This window comes from Mesoplodon bidens, assembly GCF_964165515.1.
Source record: "Mesoplodon bidens genome assembly, chromosome: 16".
NCBI classification, from domain to species: Eukaryota; Metazoa; Chordata; class Mammalia; order Artiodactyla; family Ziphiidae; genus Mesoplodon; species Mesoplodon bidens.
In genome coordinates this window covers 60,011,822-60,029,733 of record NC_138173.1, presented here as the reverse complement: position 1 = coordinate 60,029,733, position 17,912 = coordinate 60,011,822, and the positions used below count along the sequence as shown (strand labels likewise).

The following is a 17,912-nucleotide window of genomic DNA, read 5'->3' as shown; positions in this document are numbered from 1 at the left end:
TGTAATAGTCTTTATTTTAAAGTCTATTTTGTCTGATATAAGAATTGCTAATCCAGCTTTCTTTTGATTTCCATTTGCATGGAATATCTTTTTCCGTCCTTTCACTTTCAGTCTGTATGTGTCGCTAGGTCGGAAGTGGGTCTCTTGTAGACAGCATATATACAGGTCTCGTTTTTGTATCCATTCAGTGAGTCTGTGTCTTTTGGTTGGAGCATTTAATCCATTCACGTTTAAGGTAATTATTGATATGTATGTTCCTATTACCATTTTCTTAATTGTTTTGGGTTTGTCTTTGTAGGTCCTTTTCTTCTCTTGTGTTTCCCACTTAGAGAAGTTCCTTTAGCATTTGTTGTAGAGCTGGTTTGGTGGTGCTGAATTCTCTTAGCTTTTGTTTGTCTGTAAAGCTTTGGATTTCTCCATCGAATCTGAATGAGATCCTTGCCGGGTAGAGTAATCTTGCTTGTAGGTTCTTCCCTTTCATCACTTTAAATATGTCATGCCACTCCCTTCTGGCTTGTAGAGTTTCTGCTGAGAAATCAGCTGTTAACCTTATGGGAGTTCCCTTGTATGTTATTTGTCATTTTTCCCTTTCTGCTTTCAATAATTTTTCATCTTTAATTTTTGCGTATTTGATTACTATGTGTCTCGGCATGTTTCTCCTTGGGTTTATCCTGCCTAGGACTCTCTGTGCTTCCTGGACTTGGGTGGCTATTTCTTTCCCACGTTAGGGAAGTTTTTGTCTATAATCTCTTCAAATATTTTCTTGGGCCCTTTCTCTCTCTCTCTTCTCCTTCTGGGACCCCTATAATATGAATGTTGGTGTGTTTGATGTTGTCCCAGAGGTCTCTTAGGCTGTCTTCATTTCTTTTCATTCTTTTTTCTTTATTCTGTTCTGTGGCAGTGAATTCCACCATTCTGTCTTCCAGGTCACTTATCTGTTCTTCTGCCTCAGTTATTCTGCTATTGATTCCTTCTAGTGTATTTTTCATTTCAGTTATTGTATTGTTCATCTCTGTTTGTTTGTTCTTTAATTCTTCTAGGTCTTTGTTAAACATTTCTTGCATCTTCTCTATCTTTGCCACCATTCTTTTCCCGAGGTCCTGGATCATCTTCACTATCATTATTCTGAATTCTTTTTCTGGATGGTTGCCTATCTCCACTTCATTTAGTTGTTTTTCTGGGGTTTTATCTTGTTCCTTCATTTGCTACATAGCCCTCTGCCTTTGCATCTTGTCTATCTTTCTGTGAATGTCCCTTCCCTTGCCTCTTGCATGTTTATTACACACACATACACACACGTAATGCACACTTTTTGCATTGCAATTCCTCTTATATCCCTCTCTTCTACTCCACCACCGAGGTGCTACCCTAACCATCTCACACCAGGGCATTTGCAACTTCCTTCTAGCTGGCTTCTCTAACTAAAATCCCTGCCTTCCTGTTCATCCTCTACACAACCACTAGTCTCATCCTCCTCAGATACTACCAGCATACAACTTAGAAAGCTCAGTGACTCTTGATTGATGGCAGCTCTTCCTCTATTCAAAAATCATTCAGTGATTCTTAGACATCCATGTGACAAAGTCAAAGTCCTCGAATTCTATGTCTCGTTATTTAGCCCCATCTTCCCCACTTCCTGCTCATCAAAATTACAACTTCTCATTCCCACAGACATGGTCTAGTCAGTGTATAAAAACATTTGAAATGTTAGAAAGGTATTAAGCATATACCTTATAAATTAGGTATCAACAATAGGAATATTCTAATGCAATACTTAGTTCAAGTATCACCTATCTGACACTAAATTTTTTTTGTAGTATAGCGACAATTCATTGCATGGATTTCTCTTTTCTCTGTGTAGATGGTAAGACCTCTAATACTGGAGACCATAACTTATATTACCTTATGTTTCCAAAACCACCTAGCCCATTTTTTGCATAAAAGAGTCACTCGAACATTCAACTAAGTCCAATATTAAATTTAAATATTTATTATAAATCTAGGACTGCTGCCTACTTCCTTTGCAAGCATTTGGCACAAAGCAAAAACAATAATCAGCAAACAAAAATAAGTAACTCTTTCACATTTTTAATATATTAAGAAACTGTTTGTAAATACTAGTAGTTTAATACTCAAGCTGATTTTACCATGTTCCAAGCACTGTCCTCGGTGTAATAACTCATTTAACTCTTATAACAACCCTATAAAATGAACTCATTTAATCCTTGTAAGATTCCTATGAGATAAATTTATTTATTCTTTATAACAACCCTATGAGATATTACTTCCATTTTACATATAAGGGAAGTGATGTACTGAGAAGGCAAATAACTTGCCCAAGGTCACACAATAAGAAAATGGAAAAGCTGGGACCTGAACCCAATCAGCTAAGCTCCAGAATCTGCACTCTCCCCAGTACACACTACTGCTGCCATGAAAGAGAACACTGCTCAACAAACTTGCTAGCCAGAATCGTTTTTTTTCAGTGAAGATAATATTTTTCCTAATTAAATAATAATTTTAAAAGCAAACATGTATCTCCCAAACCTCACAGTAGTCATTCAGAATTAGATTTTTGTTTTGTTTTGTTTTGTTTGTTTTTTGGTTTTTTCGAGTGACTTATCATTTTGTTTGAGTTGTTTCTTATAATCTATTTTATCTTGAATATTTTTGTTTCTGAACCAATGTATTCTTTGATATTTCCATTGCTAGCTAACATTTATTAAGTTGTCTTGTCTGAAATGCTTGAAACTTAGAAAAAGAAATTACAGGGACTTCCCTGGTGGTCCAGTGGTTAAGACTCCATGCTTCCACGGCAGGGGATGCAGGTTCTATCCCTGGTTGGGGAACTATGATCCTGCATGCCATGCTGCACAGCCAAAAAAACAAAAGAAGAAGAAGAAAAAAGAAAAAGAAACTACAATGCAAACCTGAGTGATAAGGTAAATGGACAGCATCAGCTGTGGGCACCTTCTGGTATATAGGGATGGATGTATTTAACTGGGCCTGAAATTCCTCAAACTCAGCCTCACAATGCGTGTAACTAAGTAGCTGCAGGACATACCTAGGCGGTCTCCAAGAAAGGTCCATTTAGTTAATATATCTGAATGGCAAGACATTATTTTTTATTCCAACTTCTCTGACATTTTTTCTTTGATTTTTGCAAAGTAAAACAAAAACAAACTAAAAATTCCTGAGTGAGTTAAGGTTCATAACTCCATCAAAGTATGCTTTGAGGGAAAACACACATTCCCTGTACATGTAGGCGAGAAAAAGTGGCACATTTTCCTTTAATTTCAGGAACACTTGAAATGTAAAGAAAAGAAAATACAGTAGCTACATTCATAGATTCACAGAATTTTAGTGCTGAAGGAAAGAATGATCTCATCGTCCAAGCTCCAAATATTAGATGTCTGCTAACCAAAATCAAAACATCCCTCATTTGGCTATAAAAGTCTCCCACATCTGACCCCCAATCTATAAGAATAATCTTCTCATACTCACCTGAACATCAGCCTAACTGGAAGACAATCATCCCTTCATTCTTTCTTTTAACAAGCACTTATTAAGTACCCTCTATGATACTGAGCTGGGGTCCAGGAATAAGAACATGAGTATGACAAAATTTCTGCCCTCATGGAACTCTCCTTTCGCGGAGAGATGGACATCAATAGTTGAAATGAAGTCTCTCAGCCTGAGGACATGAGGGTGGCCTCACACAGGAAGTGCACAGTTTAAGAGAGATAATAGCCGGAAGCTCACCAGGTGGAGAAAGCAACCCAGACAAATGGAAGGGCATCCCCAAAAAGCAAAAAAAAAAAAAAAAGTGTGAAACAGGATGGCATATATTGGGGGAGTTTTAAATAATTTGGGGGTGACAACTCCAAGGGATGTTGTCATACCTCCAAGAGAAAGGATGAAGCCAGATCAAGTCGGAGGGTAAAGTAAGGGCCCATCGTCAAGGGCTACGTATACGTGGCTGAATATTTGGGCCCTATCCTCTGGTGACAGGGATCCACTGAGGAGATTAAAGCCAGGAAATGACACAACAGAAAGATCTGTACTAGAAAGATCTTTTGGCAACTGGAGAATGCACAGACCAGAGCTAGAGCAGAGACAAGGGGCTTCTGCTTAATTCAGTTTAATTTCAAACCCTCTTCATTTCACGAGAAGCAATTAGAGCTTCTCATGACAGTCTTGGTGAGAAATGAAGAGGGTTTGAAATTAAAGTGTGGCAGTGGTGATGAAGCAAGAAAGAGAGGTGAAAAATATTAAAAGTACAACAGACAGGGTTGCCCTGTGTTTGCTTTATGTTTTATTACAATCCCCATCTAAAGGATGACATCTTCATGTCTTTGCAGGTGGAAATCACACCCATCTGTGAAAGATCCTATTAAAACACAGCCTCTTTCAGGAGCTGTTCCCCTCACACCCTCAACTGAGGGCACGGGGTTATCTCCCTCTGTATGTCTGTCTCTGACTGTCTGTCTCCCTCAATGGAACTTTCCTTGTCTTTCCTTTAAGGCATTTCTCACTGTCTGACTTTTATTATACTTTCTTATATAAAACAAAAATCATCATTCTCTCTAGCTCTTCCATGAATGTGGAAAAATATCTTGGTCATCTTTTTTACCCCTCATGGACCCTTGTCCCTCATGTCTCTTGTACATATTGTAGCTACTCAGTAAATATTTTTAAATGAATTAGTTGGAAAATTGACATTCTGAGAAGCTAGATAAATTGCTTAAGTGATGTGGCTCACACAGCTAGTTAAGGTCATATGAGGGCCACGTCTAGAACCTAAGTTTCCTGACTTCTAATGCAGTGCTCTTTAAATGATGGAGCACTAGACCTTTCTACCTATATTGATTTCAAGCTAAATGCGTGGTCCCTTCTTCCATGTGCTTCATCACTATCTGTTCTCCTGCAAGGGGAGACACCATATTTTAGCTTATGCTTAAGCCTCAGGTAGGAATTATGACCGCAACAGCATTAATGCCCATTCTGTCCTGGGAAGTCAGCAGCTAAAAGCAGGGTTCATGAAAGCAAGCATTTTCCTGGCACCAACCATAGGAAACACACTGCTATTTTCAGTGGGGCGGTGTGTCTTTCTTGGTTTCTTTCCCTCCCGCCTTCCTAGACAGACATCCACGGGAAATCAATCAAGGCCTTTACACCATGACACTGAGCCTACTTTACTGGACACGCCAGTCTGGCAGCCAGCAGGCATATGGCTCCTCCCAGCCCAAAGCACAGGGAAAAGTCTGGGCTGGACAGTTCAGAGAACAACTGGCTTTTGAGAGAATACCCAGTACTGTCTCTGATATAAATGCCACCATCACTGGCCCTTTTCTGTTGATTTATAACAATAGAAGATAATATTATTAACAAGTGTTTTATTTCCAGGAAAAAATGTATTGCTATTTTTCTATGCCCCATATTTAAAGTCTATTCTAGAGCTACAAAAGGCCAGATAGATAAGCAGGGTGAGGTCCTACTTACCTAATGTATTTCATGTCTCACTCTACTCCTCCCACACCCCACTGTTCTCTCCCGAGTCCTCCTAGAGCCTGTTCTTTCCTATCACATTCCATCCCTCTGTGGTTAGGATCAACCCAGCTTGGGTTAAGAGAAACTGTACAAATACATTTGTTTATTGTCTAACCAAGTTAAACCAGTGTTTTGGTTTTTTGTTTCACCTTAAGGTGCCTGAAAGTCTTTGCTATCCTAAAATTTGTCATGACTTTCTGAGAAACAGATTTAGTATACACTGTCTCTGAGACTCCTTTCCCAGAACCCCTTGCTCTCTGAGCCCTGCTGACATATTCTGGAACTCTTGTTCCCTGGAGTACATTTTGGGAAGTGGACTGAAGCCTGGTAGCAGAGATAATAGAAAAAGATGTGTGAGGATAAAGCAATCAAATTTTCTTCTGTGACCCATTAGCAATTTGATATGAAAAGAGGAGATCTAAAAGGGTTTTGCGCCATGACAATGTAGCTATCTTCCATAAGTATATGGCTTTGTAAAATGACAGCCAAGGAGAGCTTTATTTGAGTGTGCAAATTAGGATGTGTTTGCTAAAATCTGGAGGCATTTTTTATGTTCATGTCTTATGTGTGTTTGTATACCTGCATATGTGTCATGTGAATCACAGCCTAGAATAGGACCCTGAGGGCAAAATCATTTTATTGAAATGAGTTTCAAGAATAAAGAGTGACTATCTGAGTAGCTAGAGGGAGAGAGTTTCTTTCTGAATGAGAACCAATGTTTCTGTTATGCCTTCTTCAGTGTGGTAGGCAGAAAAAGGCCCCTGAAGTGTTCATGCCCTAATCCCCAGAACCTGTGAATATATTACTTTATGTGGCAAAAGGACTTTGAAGTGTGATTTAGTTAGGATCTTGAAGTAATGTAGGGAGATTATCTAGGATTATCTGGGTGGCCCAAATGTAATCACATACACCATTCAAAGCAAAGAAACTTTCTGGGCTATGTTCAGGGGAGATATGATTATGGGAAAATGGTCAGAGAGATGCAACACTGCTGACTTCAAAGTGGGCCACAAACCAAGGACGGTGGGAAGTCTTTAGAAGCTAGAGAAGGCAAGGAAATAGATTCTCCCCTAGAACTTCCAGAAAGGAAAAGCTGACACCTTGATTTTAAAACCCAGTGAGACTATATCAGGCTTCTGACCTACAGAACTGTAAGATAATAAATTTTTGTTGTTTTAAGCCCCTGAGATTGTGGTAATTGTTATAACAGGGAGTAGAAATCTACTCCATCAACCTCTCCTACCCTCACCCTTCAGATTTCACTGATCCATGAATCCTTAGCACATCTGCAATGTATATACATTGACACTTCTCAATTGCTTTAGTTTATGGATACAGATTTGGTACCTCGCAGATAATATCAGAAGGCTGACTAATAATTACACCCAGAAGGAACAATTTGCAAGTCGCAGAAGATGCCAAGTGTGCCTTTGGAGGCTGTAATTCAACAACCTTATTTTACAGACAAGGAAACAGGCCCAGATAAGCTCATCTGTTTCTCGCCCATCCTACCCATACCCCCTCCACTGATCACATTTAAGCACCAACCTAAGAGATTAGAAGCACAAAAATGGCAGGTAATTAGTTCCATTCACTGGGCCTTCATTTACACAACTATTCGCAAATGTGTGAGTGTGTGTTTTAATGGTAAATTCTGTCTTTCTCGCAGAAGTTAGAAAAGAAAAATCTCTTCCCATTTTCACTAATCCTTGACTTCCTCCAGCCTTGTATTTCTCACCCAGGAGACAGGCCTAATTAACAGATAGTATTGTACCCAATCCCTGTAAAGATGGCATTGAGTTGACTTAGCCAAATACAGAATAACAAACAATGGAAATATATATAAGCAGAAGCTTAGCTGCAGATTATTCCCTGTTGGGACCATTTGTCTTTAGCCATGATATATGCACAGTCTGATCTTAATCTTTATCCTAGGAGATTCTCTGTTTTCCTTATGGATTCCCACAGAATCCAGTCCTGAAAAAAACATTTTGACCAAAAAAGATGCTGTAAATTTAAACACATAAAGAAACCAGAGGGATAACTGGGCAACCATCCTGACTGGCTACAGCCACATACTCACAGGTGGTCCAAGGGTGCCTTGGGGTCCCATGCTTCCTGTGATTCCTGGGACTCCAGGGGCTCCGGGAATGCCCTAATAGACAGGAATATGGAGCAAATGTGAGGACTCACTCATTCTCATCGAAAACAGCTAGCTCTCAAGAAAGAGCAACAAACATGCACAGTTAACCTCACCTCCCCGCCCAACACCAAGTCTTCAGGATTCACTGCTCATTCCTGTTTCCAACTAACGTACCACTAAAGTAAGGAAGACAGTTTTGGAAAAGTCTCCACTCTGTCGGTTAGATGTAGTTCTTTCAAATTCAAGCCTTTTTTATATATAGTAGTGACATATACACACTACTATATAGAAAGTAGATAATCAACAAGGACCTACTGTAGAGCACAGGGAATGCTACTCAATACTCTGTAATGGTCTATATGGGAAAATAATCTAAAGAAGAGGGGATATATGTATACGTATAACTGATTCACTTTGCTGTACACCTGAAACTAACACAACATTGTAAATCAACTATACTCCAATAAAAATTTAAAAAGAAAAAATAATTCAAGTCTTATCTGTGTCTAATAAAAGTAAATCAATGCAGGTGATCTTATGGCAAAGTGGCTCAGAGGTAGAATAATCAAGCCACATGGATACATTATTTTTTAAGGATGTTTTAGGAAGAGCTCTGTACCAAGGGATGAGTTGTTACACTATAGCAAAGATGGCCACCAAGGTGAAAGGTTTGGCAGAAGAAAATCTCTCAAAAGAGGTGAATTGCTTTAAAGCAGTACTACATCCCAGTAGTTCCTGGAAATACTTACAATTGGCCCTGGTGGTCCCGGAGGGCCAGAGGATCCATCCTTTCCAGGAAAGCCCTGTGGGAAGAAAAACATGGTGTGTCAACTATGCAGTTGCTTTACATGGCTTTCAGAAAAGGTGCACTTAATCCCATTTAATATCTGGGGGCAAGTCCTGTCATTTACTCTGGACTTCCAAGGATTCACTGCTTTTATACCCTTCATGGGAATTGTTCTTGGCAAAGATTTTTGTGACTGTTGGCTCTATGAAATTGTCCTATGTAAGAATTTTAGGTGTAAGAGATACCACTTACAAACATAAACAGGAACTTGTTTCCAGAAAGTGTTTTTTATTAAAATAAGCATAACAAGTGAGAAGGGAGATCAATTCTGGTCACTAATGACCAGCCAAAAAGACAAATTAGTGTCTTACTGGACCTAAGGGAGTTTGGGGCAGGGAATCCCTATCACAGGAATCTATATTACAAATTACAAGTATTACAATATCTGCAACTCTACAGCTCTTCAGGAGCTGCCTGGGGGCAAATCTGGGGGGATTTCCTGCTGTAATAATACAGTTTTGACTGCTGAGCAGGTTTACTGAATGTGTGTACATGTTTGTTTCCCATTCCATGATGGAAGAGTTTAAGGCAGAAAGCAAACGATGTTCTTTATAAAAGTATCTTCCTCAATTATTGAATGTGTGTATGTGCATGTTATTTTTATGTGAATGTTAAAAAAGAATAGAACAGCTGGAGTGACCTACTCTCAAAAGGTTGTAGGTCTTAATTGTGGGTGCTGGTCTTTCCAATGCAGTTAAAAACATGAGAGAGGATCTTCAATCTGAATTTTATAATAAGTTTATAAAATTTTGTTCAAGACATTACTTTCTACTACATGGAGAAATGGACTTTTCATCTTGCGATTTGTCCCCTACTAGAATAACCCATTCTCATCTCAAGTCAACTCAAACCAACATCTCCTGGCTTCCTTGCTGCCTCTCCCAATTCCCTTTCTGAAATGTGTGCCACTTTTCCAGTGGGCTCTCTTTTCCATTTATCTGACTCATGAAAATCCTTCTCCTTAGGGGTCCCCCTCCACACTCGCATTATGTCTCCTTATGTCAAGGTATCAAATAAAAGAGAGTCAAGATGAGGCTGGATGAATGGAAATGGTGTGAGTTGGGAGAAGAGGAACGAAATGAAAGGTGGCATGAAGAGGGGGTAGAATAGGAAAAGCAATGGTCAGCAAGGCCCTTTCATCATGCTCTCAAGCTCGAATACTAGCAAGTCTTAAAACCAGCTAAGGCAGAGGATTCTAGAACCCACCAACCTTGATGGTTTTCCTTTTCCGCCTGGGCACATTATGAGGTAACATCTCCCAGCCTACTGTTCCAGCAATTCTGTTAGAGCCATGGGGCTGAGTTCTGCCCCGTGGAAAGGGGCCAATTCCACTTCTGGTTCATAAAAATTTCCTATGGGTAATCCTCCACTTTGTTTTCCCCTTCTTTAACAACTTTAGGGCCCACATGTGGAAGACCAAAGTGTCCCAAGATGGAAAGACCTTGAGCCCCTAAGTGACTGCATGGATTAGAGACGAGCTCCACCCCACAGCCCCACTCCTCTACCTATTCTGTCGACAGCACTGGCTGTGACCAAACAATAGACTTTATTTCTCTTCATTTAATTTATTGTTTTTAATTGCTTGAAACCACGGAGATTTTAGGGTCTTTGTTATAACAGTTATCCTATACTAATATAAAGGCTAGTGGTTTTTTTCTCTACTACTTCTATTCATTCACGTTAGTTATTCATTCAAAAATATTATTAAGTCAGAAAGCTTCAATGAGAGGCCCTGATACAGATTAAACTACACACACACATACGTACATACATACACACACACACATACATCCTTCTTTGGATCTGCTAGCTAAAAACAAAAATTAATACTGACATAGGTTGAAAGAAATTATTCTACATGGAGTTTAAATATAGCATATCCAGGAAGAGGGTGTAAAAAAATCAGAATATGTAAAAGAAAAACAGAACCTTAGAACTCCTCCAGCCCAACTCCCCCATATGGTCAGTGAGAAAACTTAGGAGGCCTTACCACTAAAAAACTTTTTTAAATCTACTATTATTTTCTAGATGAAGTTCACATAAGAAAAAAAGGGACTCTGAGCACATAGTCAATAATTTAAGGAGACATTTTTCAAAGGACATCATTTGCTTCCTGCCTTAAAACTCTTCCAGCACTGGAGGGGAAGCAAACACACACTCGTGTGTAAGGCCACACATGACACACAGACAACACCATGGCCCAGCAGTCAAAAGCGTAGCATTGCTGCAGGAAGCCCTCCCTGACTCTTTTGCAGGCTGTGTCCAGAGAGGGAAAAAAATCTCAAAAACAAGCAAGGGCAATTTTATTCATAGACGGAGGCAAGCCATGTCATACTTTCTGAAAAGAAAACTGCATTATTCCAAGGAAGACCTGCAGGAAATAACACATTGACTCCCCTCTCCTAATCATGTTTACAAAGCAATGATCTGAAGGAGTTTACAAAGCAATGATCTGAAGGAGTTTACAAAGCAATGATCTGTCAGTGTTCTCCTTCATCGTGGCCCTGGAAGGATGCTCTAGAGAATAGTTTTGAATTCACTTGATTTACAGACACCATGTGCGTATCAACTGGAAGGGAAGAGGATGAAATGTCATTCTTATATAAGAGCTAAATTTGGCCGAGAGGCTATTGCTTCTGTGTGATCAAATCAAAAGAAGAGACTACATGTTTGTTCACTCTGTGTTCTTCTACCGGAAGCACATCCTCAGAAGCTGAGATTTCTTTTCTTTTTTTTTTTTTTTTGAGGGCAGAAATCATGTCTTATTCACCGTTCCATTCCTAATACCTCCCTAGCACATGGTTGGCACAAAATAGGTACTAATATAAAGTTAAATTTGAATAAAATTGAGGTACCTGGAAGAAGTGCTCTGGTTATCATGTTGAATAAATAAATATGAATTGCAGGTATAATTAGTCTGGAAAAGCATAGGCTGGGCTGAGGGGGTGGGGGGATGCCAATCTTATCCGTCTTTGCTCTTGAACCCTCCACAAGCCTGGAGGAAAGGGATCGGGAGTTATCTAGCTCAGAAGTTGAAATTTCATTTCAGTGACTATCTGAGGGGTGGTTTCCTAGAAGCAGACTGGGTTGTTGTGCCTTTGATTTATAGAGGGAGTGTTCTTGGGAGAAAGCTTTTAGGTATGAAGGAGGCAGGAGAGGGCAGGCAAAGATATTAGGTTAGAATTGGATTTAGCTAAGACTGGCTTCAGTCTGACCCCATGGGGAGCTCTGGAGTGTGAGTTACACCTCAGAGTTGACCTACCGCAAGGTTTTATATACCCACATCAGTTAGTGATTGACTGGAGCCAAGGTGGCAGTTCCAAGGGTAGTTCCCTGTAGAAGAGGTAACTGAGTTGTTAGCAGTCAAACCCACAGCAGCCGGGGGATGGAGTACACCTGCCAGGTAAAGGAGCTCTGACCGGGGCACCAGTAGCATCCATTCCAGTGCATTTTACTCTAGCTCTTTTGTTCATGGAATGTCATGAACGACTGCACATTTTTACATAAAACAGTTCAAGAATAAAGGCGTTCTTAAGGGCACTGTGAGTTTCCTGTTTCCCTGATTCCAAATTAAAATTTACTTGCTATACCTGGTTATAATTAAAAGGATGTTAGTCTCAATATTATTTTAGAAACATAATCAAAGCCCTTTTCCCCCCAAATCTCTTCCTAACCCTAAAAAAGTTCACAATTTCATCACATAGTTTTATTTTATAACTTTTGAATCACGCTTTAAATTTATCTTTGAAAGATTTTTTTTACTTGTAAGCCTCACATTTGTCACAGTACTGAAACATATTTGCAGAACTTCTATGTGCTGGGCATTTTGCTAGGTTTTGGGTAGACAATGATGAACAAGACAGTTTCTTTTCAAGGAGGTGATGGTTTTGAGAAAAGTCAACAATTGAAAGTAAATGACAATGAGCTATGATGATGGACTAGAAGATTCCATGGGAACATGCAGGAAGGGCACCTAATCCAGGTGTGGGGTTTCACAGGAGAGGTGGATTTTAAGTCAAGGGATCCAGGATGGTTGGGACACTGCATCACTCTCCCTGCTCAGGTACCACTGCAGCATCCACATTACAGCCCATCCTCACATGCCAGTCAGCTCTTTAGGCAGGGTTCTGGTCCCTTTCCTCACCTCTTCTCTCAGGGTGAGAGCAATGGCAGCAGCTTTTTATATCAAAGCAATAAACTTGGTGAAAAGAAAAACCATGTAAAATGTCTGCATTTTACATGGCAAAATAATTGGTAAATTCTAGCTTTGTGATTCAGCTTCACTTTAATCAAAGCCAGCTGAATGGTTTTCAGCCCTTAACAGCCAGAAATGGGTTTGCACTTCCCCAAACATTTCTAGATCTATAAATTATCCATTTCATATCAGGAAGCCAATCTCAGTACATGTGTGTTTGTGGATTAAGCACCCTCCTAAAAAACAGAAAACTTTAATTAAGCAATGAAGAATGAATACTAGGGGATACAAGATTAAACAATAAGCATAATGTGAGAATTCACTTAAACCGACACGTTTAATTTTTAAAGCACATAAAATCAGCCACTTACAAACAGGGGTGTTTTATAACATGAGTAGCTCCAATCATTTTTCCTTTCTGAGATTCCCACCTCAAAATATTAATATGCACCAACAACCCACATTAAAAATAATTTTCGCTATAAAAACTTGAAAGGCTTTTTATAATTTTTTTGAAAACATTTGTCTCTGAGCAACTTATGAAGTTATGGTTGGCTATGATTTACCAGCAAAAGGAAATCTATCCAAAATGTGTTTTCAAAAATCACTGATATTTGAATAAATACTAAATTTAACCATGGTTGAAGTTAGCAAAGTGTAATGTTTTACAGACATTTAACTAATTGATTAATTTTCATTTTTTCAGTTTTCTTTTCCATACACTAGAGCAAACACATATGCTTTTTTCAGGTGGCAAGCACTTTTTGTAGGCTCTTAAAAAGTTTGTAGTTTCAAGGTACTGTGTCTATGGCATCTAAAGGATGAAACAGATGTGCCCACAAAGTATGTTGTAACTAAAGTCAGAAGCTAGAATATTTATGTTTATGTAGCTAACAGAAATAGCACTCAGAGCTAGTGACTCAGTTATGATATTCACCATCCATGCCTTCTTTGAAGCCTGCAAGGGTGGACCACGACACGAACCATAATTGGCAGTAACACAGCCAATTGTTAAGGTCCTTGGACAGACAACACACTCTCAGGTAGTAGAGTGGGATCTGTAAGCAGCTGGCATCTGATGAGTTTGTTGAAACGGAACAAACTCAAGCAATGAGGACTAAAGACACACTTGAAGAAACTCCATCTGCACAATTTCAACCCTGAGAGCAAAGGCAAGAGACCAGCGTGGCAGTCAGCCATAGGAAATAAGGCTTTACTTGCAACTAAGGATTAAGACCAACCACCAGATTAAGAGGCCAAGGGGTAAAAAGCCACAGACTCTGTAAACACTGGCCCAGGTTAGAGATCCAATATAAATCCTGAGTATGATACTATGTTGAGTCACACTGGGGAATTTTTAGTTTCTCATACACACGCACACACACACACACACACAGCACGTATGTGTGTATATATATGTTTATATAAACATATACATATATTTTATATATGTACACAATACACTATTTTTTTAATGTACAAATATATATATTACATATATAAGTTAAATGTATATATAGAAATATAAACATGTGTATAGTTCTAGTAACCTGCAATGGTGACTTCAGTGAATTACAACAACAGCAATATTCTACCCAAGAAACTACTTTGACACACAAAGGGCTTAACATAATATACTATCCAGTGATTCTAAAACCTAGCTGATTATTAGAATCATTAAGCTTTTTTTGTGTGTGCGGTACGCGGGCCTCTCACTGTTGTGGCCTCTCCCGTTGCGGAGCACAGGCTCCGGACGCGCAGGCCCAGCGGCCATAGCTCACGGGCCCAACTGCTCCATGGCATGTGGGATCTTCCCGGACCAGGGCACGAACCCGTGTCCCCTGCATCGGCAGGCGGACTCTCAACCACTGTGCCACCAGGGAAGCCCTCATTAAGCTTCTTTAAAACTATACATGCCTAAGTCATACCCAAGACCTTTTGTATCTGAGTCACTGAGTCAGAAGCTCAGGAATCTGCATATTTAAAAAAACAAAACAAAATACAGAACAACAATTTGGTCATTTAAGTTGTGGAACTGCTGGTTTACAAATATAAATATGTCTCGCCTGACCCCAATGGACAGCGTTAGAACCAGAGTGCAAGACAGATAGCATTTGTACCCTATGCCCCAATAGAAGCATCTTTAAAGCCAGTAATAACATGATACTAATTCCCTAAGTAACAGTTCTCTCCTTGGATGGGCCACTATCCAAGTAAAAGTGAAAAGTAATCACAGAAACATATTCTTAGGTGTGAACACTCAATTTCTACTTCCTCAAGAAAGTAACCCAAACTGGGTTCCTTCTGCCCAAAAAAATGCTGGGTGAGATCTTCAGTGACGGAGTCCTTCTTACTCATATTTTTACTGGAAGAGTTGCCCATATTAACAAAATCCCACTTTACCCTTTAACATAATTTTGTGGAAGGAAAGAGTGCAGTGTTGGAGCCTGAGAGTGGATTATAATCCTGGCTGCAATGCTTGCTTGCTGTGTGGCATTGTCTGAGTTACTTCAACTTTCTGAGCTTCAGATTCTTTGTCTATATAATGGGGTAACAGTGCCTAGCATTCGTGATTATTCTGAGGATTGGAGAACATAACATTTGTAAAGCACTGCACTTAGTCAAGAATCAATGACAGTGGCCGCTGCTCTTTTTATTAAAATAATCTGCCAAATCCCAACTGCATATACTGCCATCACTGTGGTTGACTGGGAGAATGTTTTCCTGGGATTTTATAAAAACCTGTTTAGATCCATGAAAAGGAAAATCGTATTGTTCTCTCCACTAGCTTTGTGATGATTTTTACATTTCCTCTTCTGGAGGAAGGAAGATACTCAAGGGGATAATTATCATGAATCTTAGTATTTAACAAAACAGTCCTTAGATGAATCTCTCATCACAGCTTGACATTTATGATAGGAATTAAATCCAGATCGTTGACTCAAGTTCAAATTTTCAAGTATATTTTAAGTCCAACTTGCTTTGATGAAGTGGGACATTCATCACAAGTATGGCCTTTGTTTACATCAAACCCACATAAAAAGGAAGCATGTTCCAAGCGTCCTTTCAATGTGGACTCCAAGAAAATTAAACAACAAGCCACTTGCTTTTTCTTTAGACTTTTTTCATAGTTCATTAAAATCTTCTAAGGTGCCTTAATAATGTTAAGGACAGGCATTATAAAATATTGCACTGTCCTGACTCATTAGGTCTACACTGAAAATAGTGAATACTTGTATCAGCTAAAATTGAAATTTTATATAGAAATTCTTTATATGAATTAATTCCCACAATAGCTCTATGGAGTTGAATATTATTTTTTCCACTTCACCGATGAGGAAAGTGAGGCTTGGGCTTTTTAAGTAACTGGTTCAGTGTCATATGGCTAGGGTTCAAACTGAGGTCTGGCTAACTGTCCAAGTCTCTGATATTTACCACTGGACCATCCTGCTTCTCGTAACCACACAAGTTCAGCAGAATTCATATGTAGAACTTTTTAAACAGTATTTCACCTTTTATAGATGAAAAAGGAAGGCTGTGGTTATGGCATGAAGACAGGAGAGGCAGGGAGCAGTAACTTGGGGGGAAGGAAGCATTCCAATTTCAGTTTACTTGGAATTTAAAAACTAACACCCTTGGTACAAAGGAGGAATTACTACCTTCCAGGTGCCATAACATATATATCTCCTGGTCATTTTTATTTCTTGTCTCTGACTTTTTATCAAACCATAGTAAGAACTGGAAAATAAAAATAATTTTAAAACTTTCTATTTGGAATGCTTGACAGAAAGCTGGTGGTCTTGGATATGAGTGAGCCTCAGAACTAGAAAAGAGGTCATTTTTCCTTTCTTTTTCAGTTCTTTCTTACACTGCTTATACTTATCATCCATGTCTTGCCTGTTTTTCCTGGTTTCTCTAAGGACCACATGGGTGTCTAGGGTGGGGGATGAGAGATCCACCCTACATCAGAGGAACCCAAAGATCACAGGGTGAACCCTGGGGTCAGAGACACCAAGAAAAGAAGAGGAAGGAGGCAAAAAGGGAGATGCAAGATTGACAGTGGAAAAGAAAGATGAGACAAGGGTGCTGTTGGCTGCAATGACTCAGAATGGAAACTGATGCCTGAATACATTCGGCTGTTAAATCTGCACTTGCACTGTTGCTTTATATGGTGTGGTCCTGCATTGTGCTCTACTGGCTTCCCAGCAAGAGGCTGAGACTGGTTCAATGAAGAAGTCCAACTTTTGCTGGACTTGCTTATAGCCTGAGGCCCAGGATTGCCTCTACAAGTCAAAGATTCCCCTCGGGAAAAGCCAGAATAAGCTAGAAACATTAGAAAACATGTTTCCTGTTGAAAGAGGAGATGCTTAATCTTTATTTTAGTCTCTGCTAAACTCTCCTTCCTTGTAGATTAAATGAATAAGTGACATTGGCACTGGCTCTGGGTAAGGGATGCTAACCTTTCCCTAAGCTAATAGTCAAGGTGATGGTTTTAGCTTTGGGCTATGAATTCTTAACAGTCTATAAGAAAAGACAAAGATTAAAAAGAAAGAATGACCAGTAAGGAATAGCCCCTCACTCCTATAGAACACCTCACTCACCTACTCTCTGCAACTCTCCAAGGAGCTAGAAGCACTGATTGGACATCACCATGCATATTTATCCCAGCTTCCTCCTTCTTTGCTTTGAGTGGTCTTTACTCACTCAAGATCAGAGTAAATGAGGCACAGTAATGGGAAGTGATTTCAGGGCTTGGAGTAAAGAAAAGACAAAATAACCTTGTCTTCCTGATTCCCCAGACAGTTTTCTGGAATTAGTTTCTCAGGCATTTCAGCAGTAAGTTTCATCACCCAGTGTGTTTGCTCTCATGCCATGGTTGTTACTGTCATTATTATTACTTATTATTTATTATGATTATTACTACTATTATTATTATTTCCTTTCTGAATGCAACTTTGCCTTTTAGGATAGCCTAAGGCAGAGCAGGAATAATCTTAAGTGTTTGTCCTTAGCTCTCTTTCAGCAACACCCTCTCCCACAGCCTAACCAGGAAGAAGGAGCTCCATGTCTGAGATCTGTTCCTACCACTATGAAAGTTGGTCCTGGACCTCCAACTGTACAATCCTGCTAAATAACTATCGAATTGTTTTAGACCCTTTACTTTCATTAAGACCCCA

The 17,912-nt window shown here is 39.4% G+C and overlaps 1 protein-coding gene across 3 annotated transcripts in view; it reads right to left on the bottom strand.

Annotated features, from left to right (window-relative positions):
* The window catches only part of COL14A1 (collagen type XIV alpha 1 chain), a 232,589-nt gene that overhangs the window by 34,555 nt on the left and 180,122 nt on the right, over window positions 1–17,912 (bottom strand). For all 3 annotated transcript variants that reach the window (XM_081214278.1, XM_081214279.1, XM_081214277.1), the window contains exons 41-42: window positions 8,443–8,496; window positions 7,634–7,705 (exon numbers count right to left, since the gene is read on the bottom strand). In XM_081214278.1, the coding sequence (XP_081070404.1) occupies window positions 7,634–7,705; window positions 8,443–8,496 (126 nt within the window). The remainder of the gene's footprint in view (window positions 1–7,633; window positions 7,706–8,442; window positions 8,497–17,912) is intronic.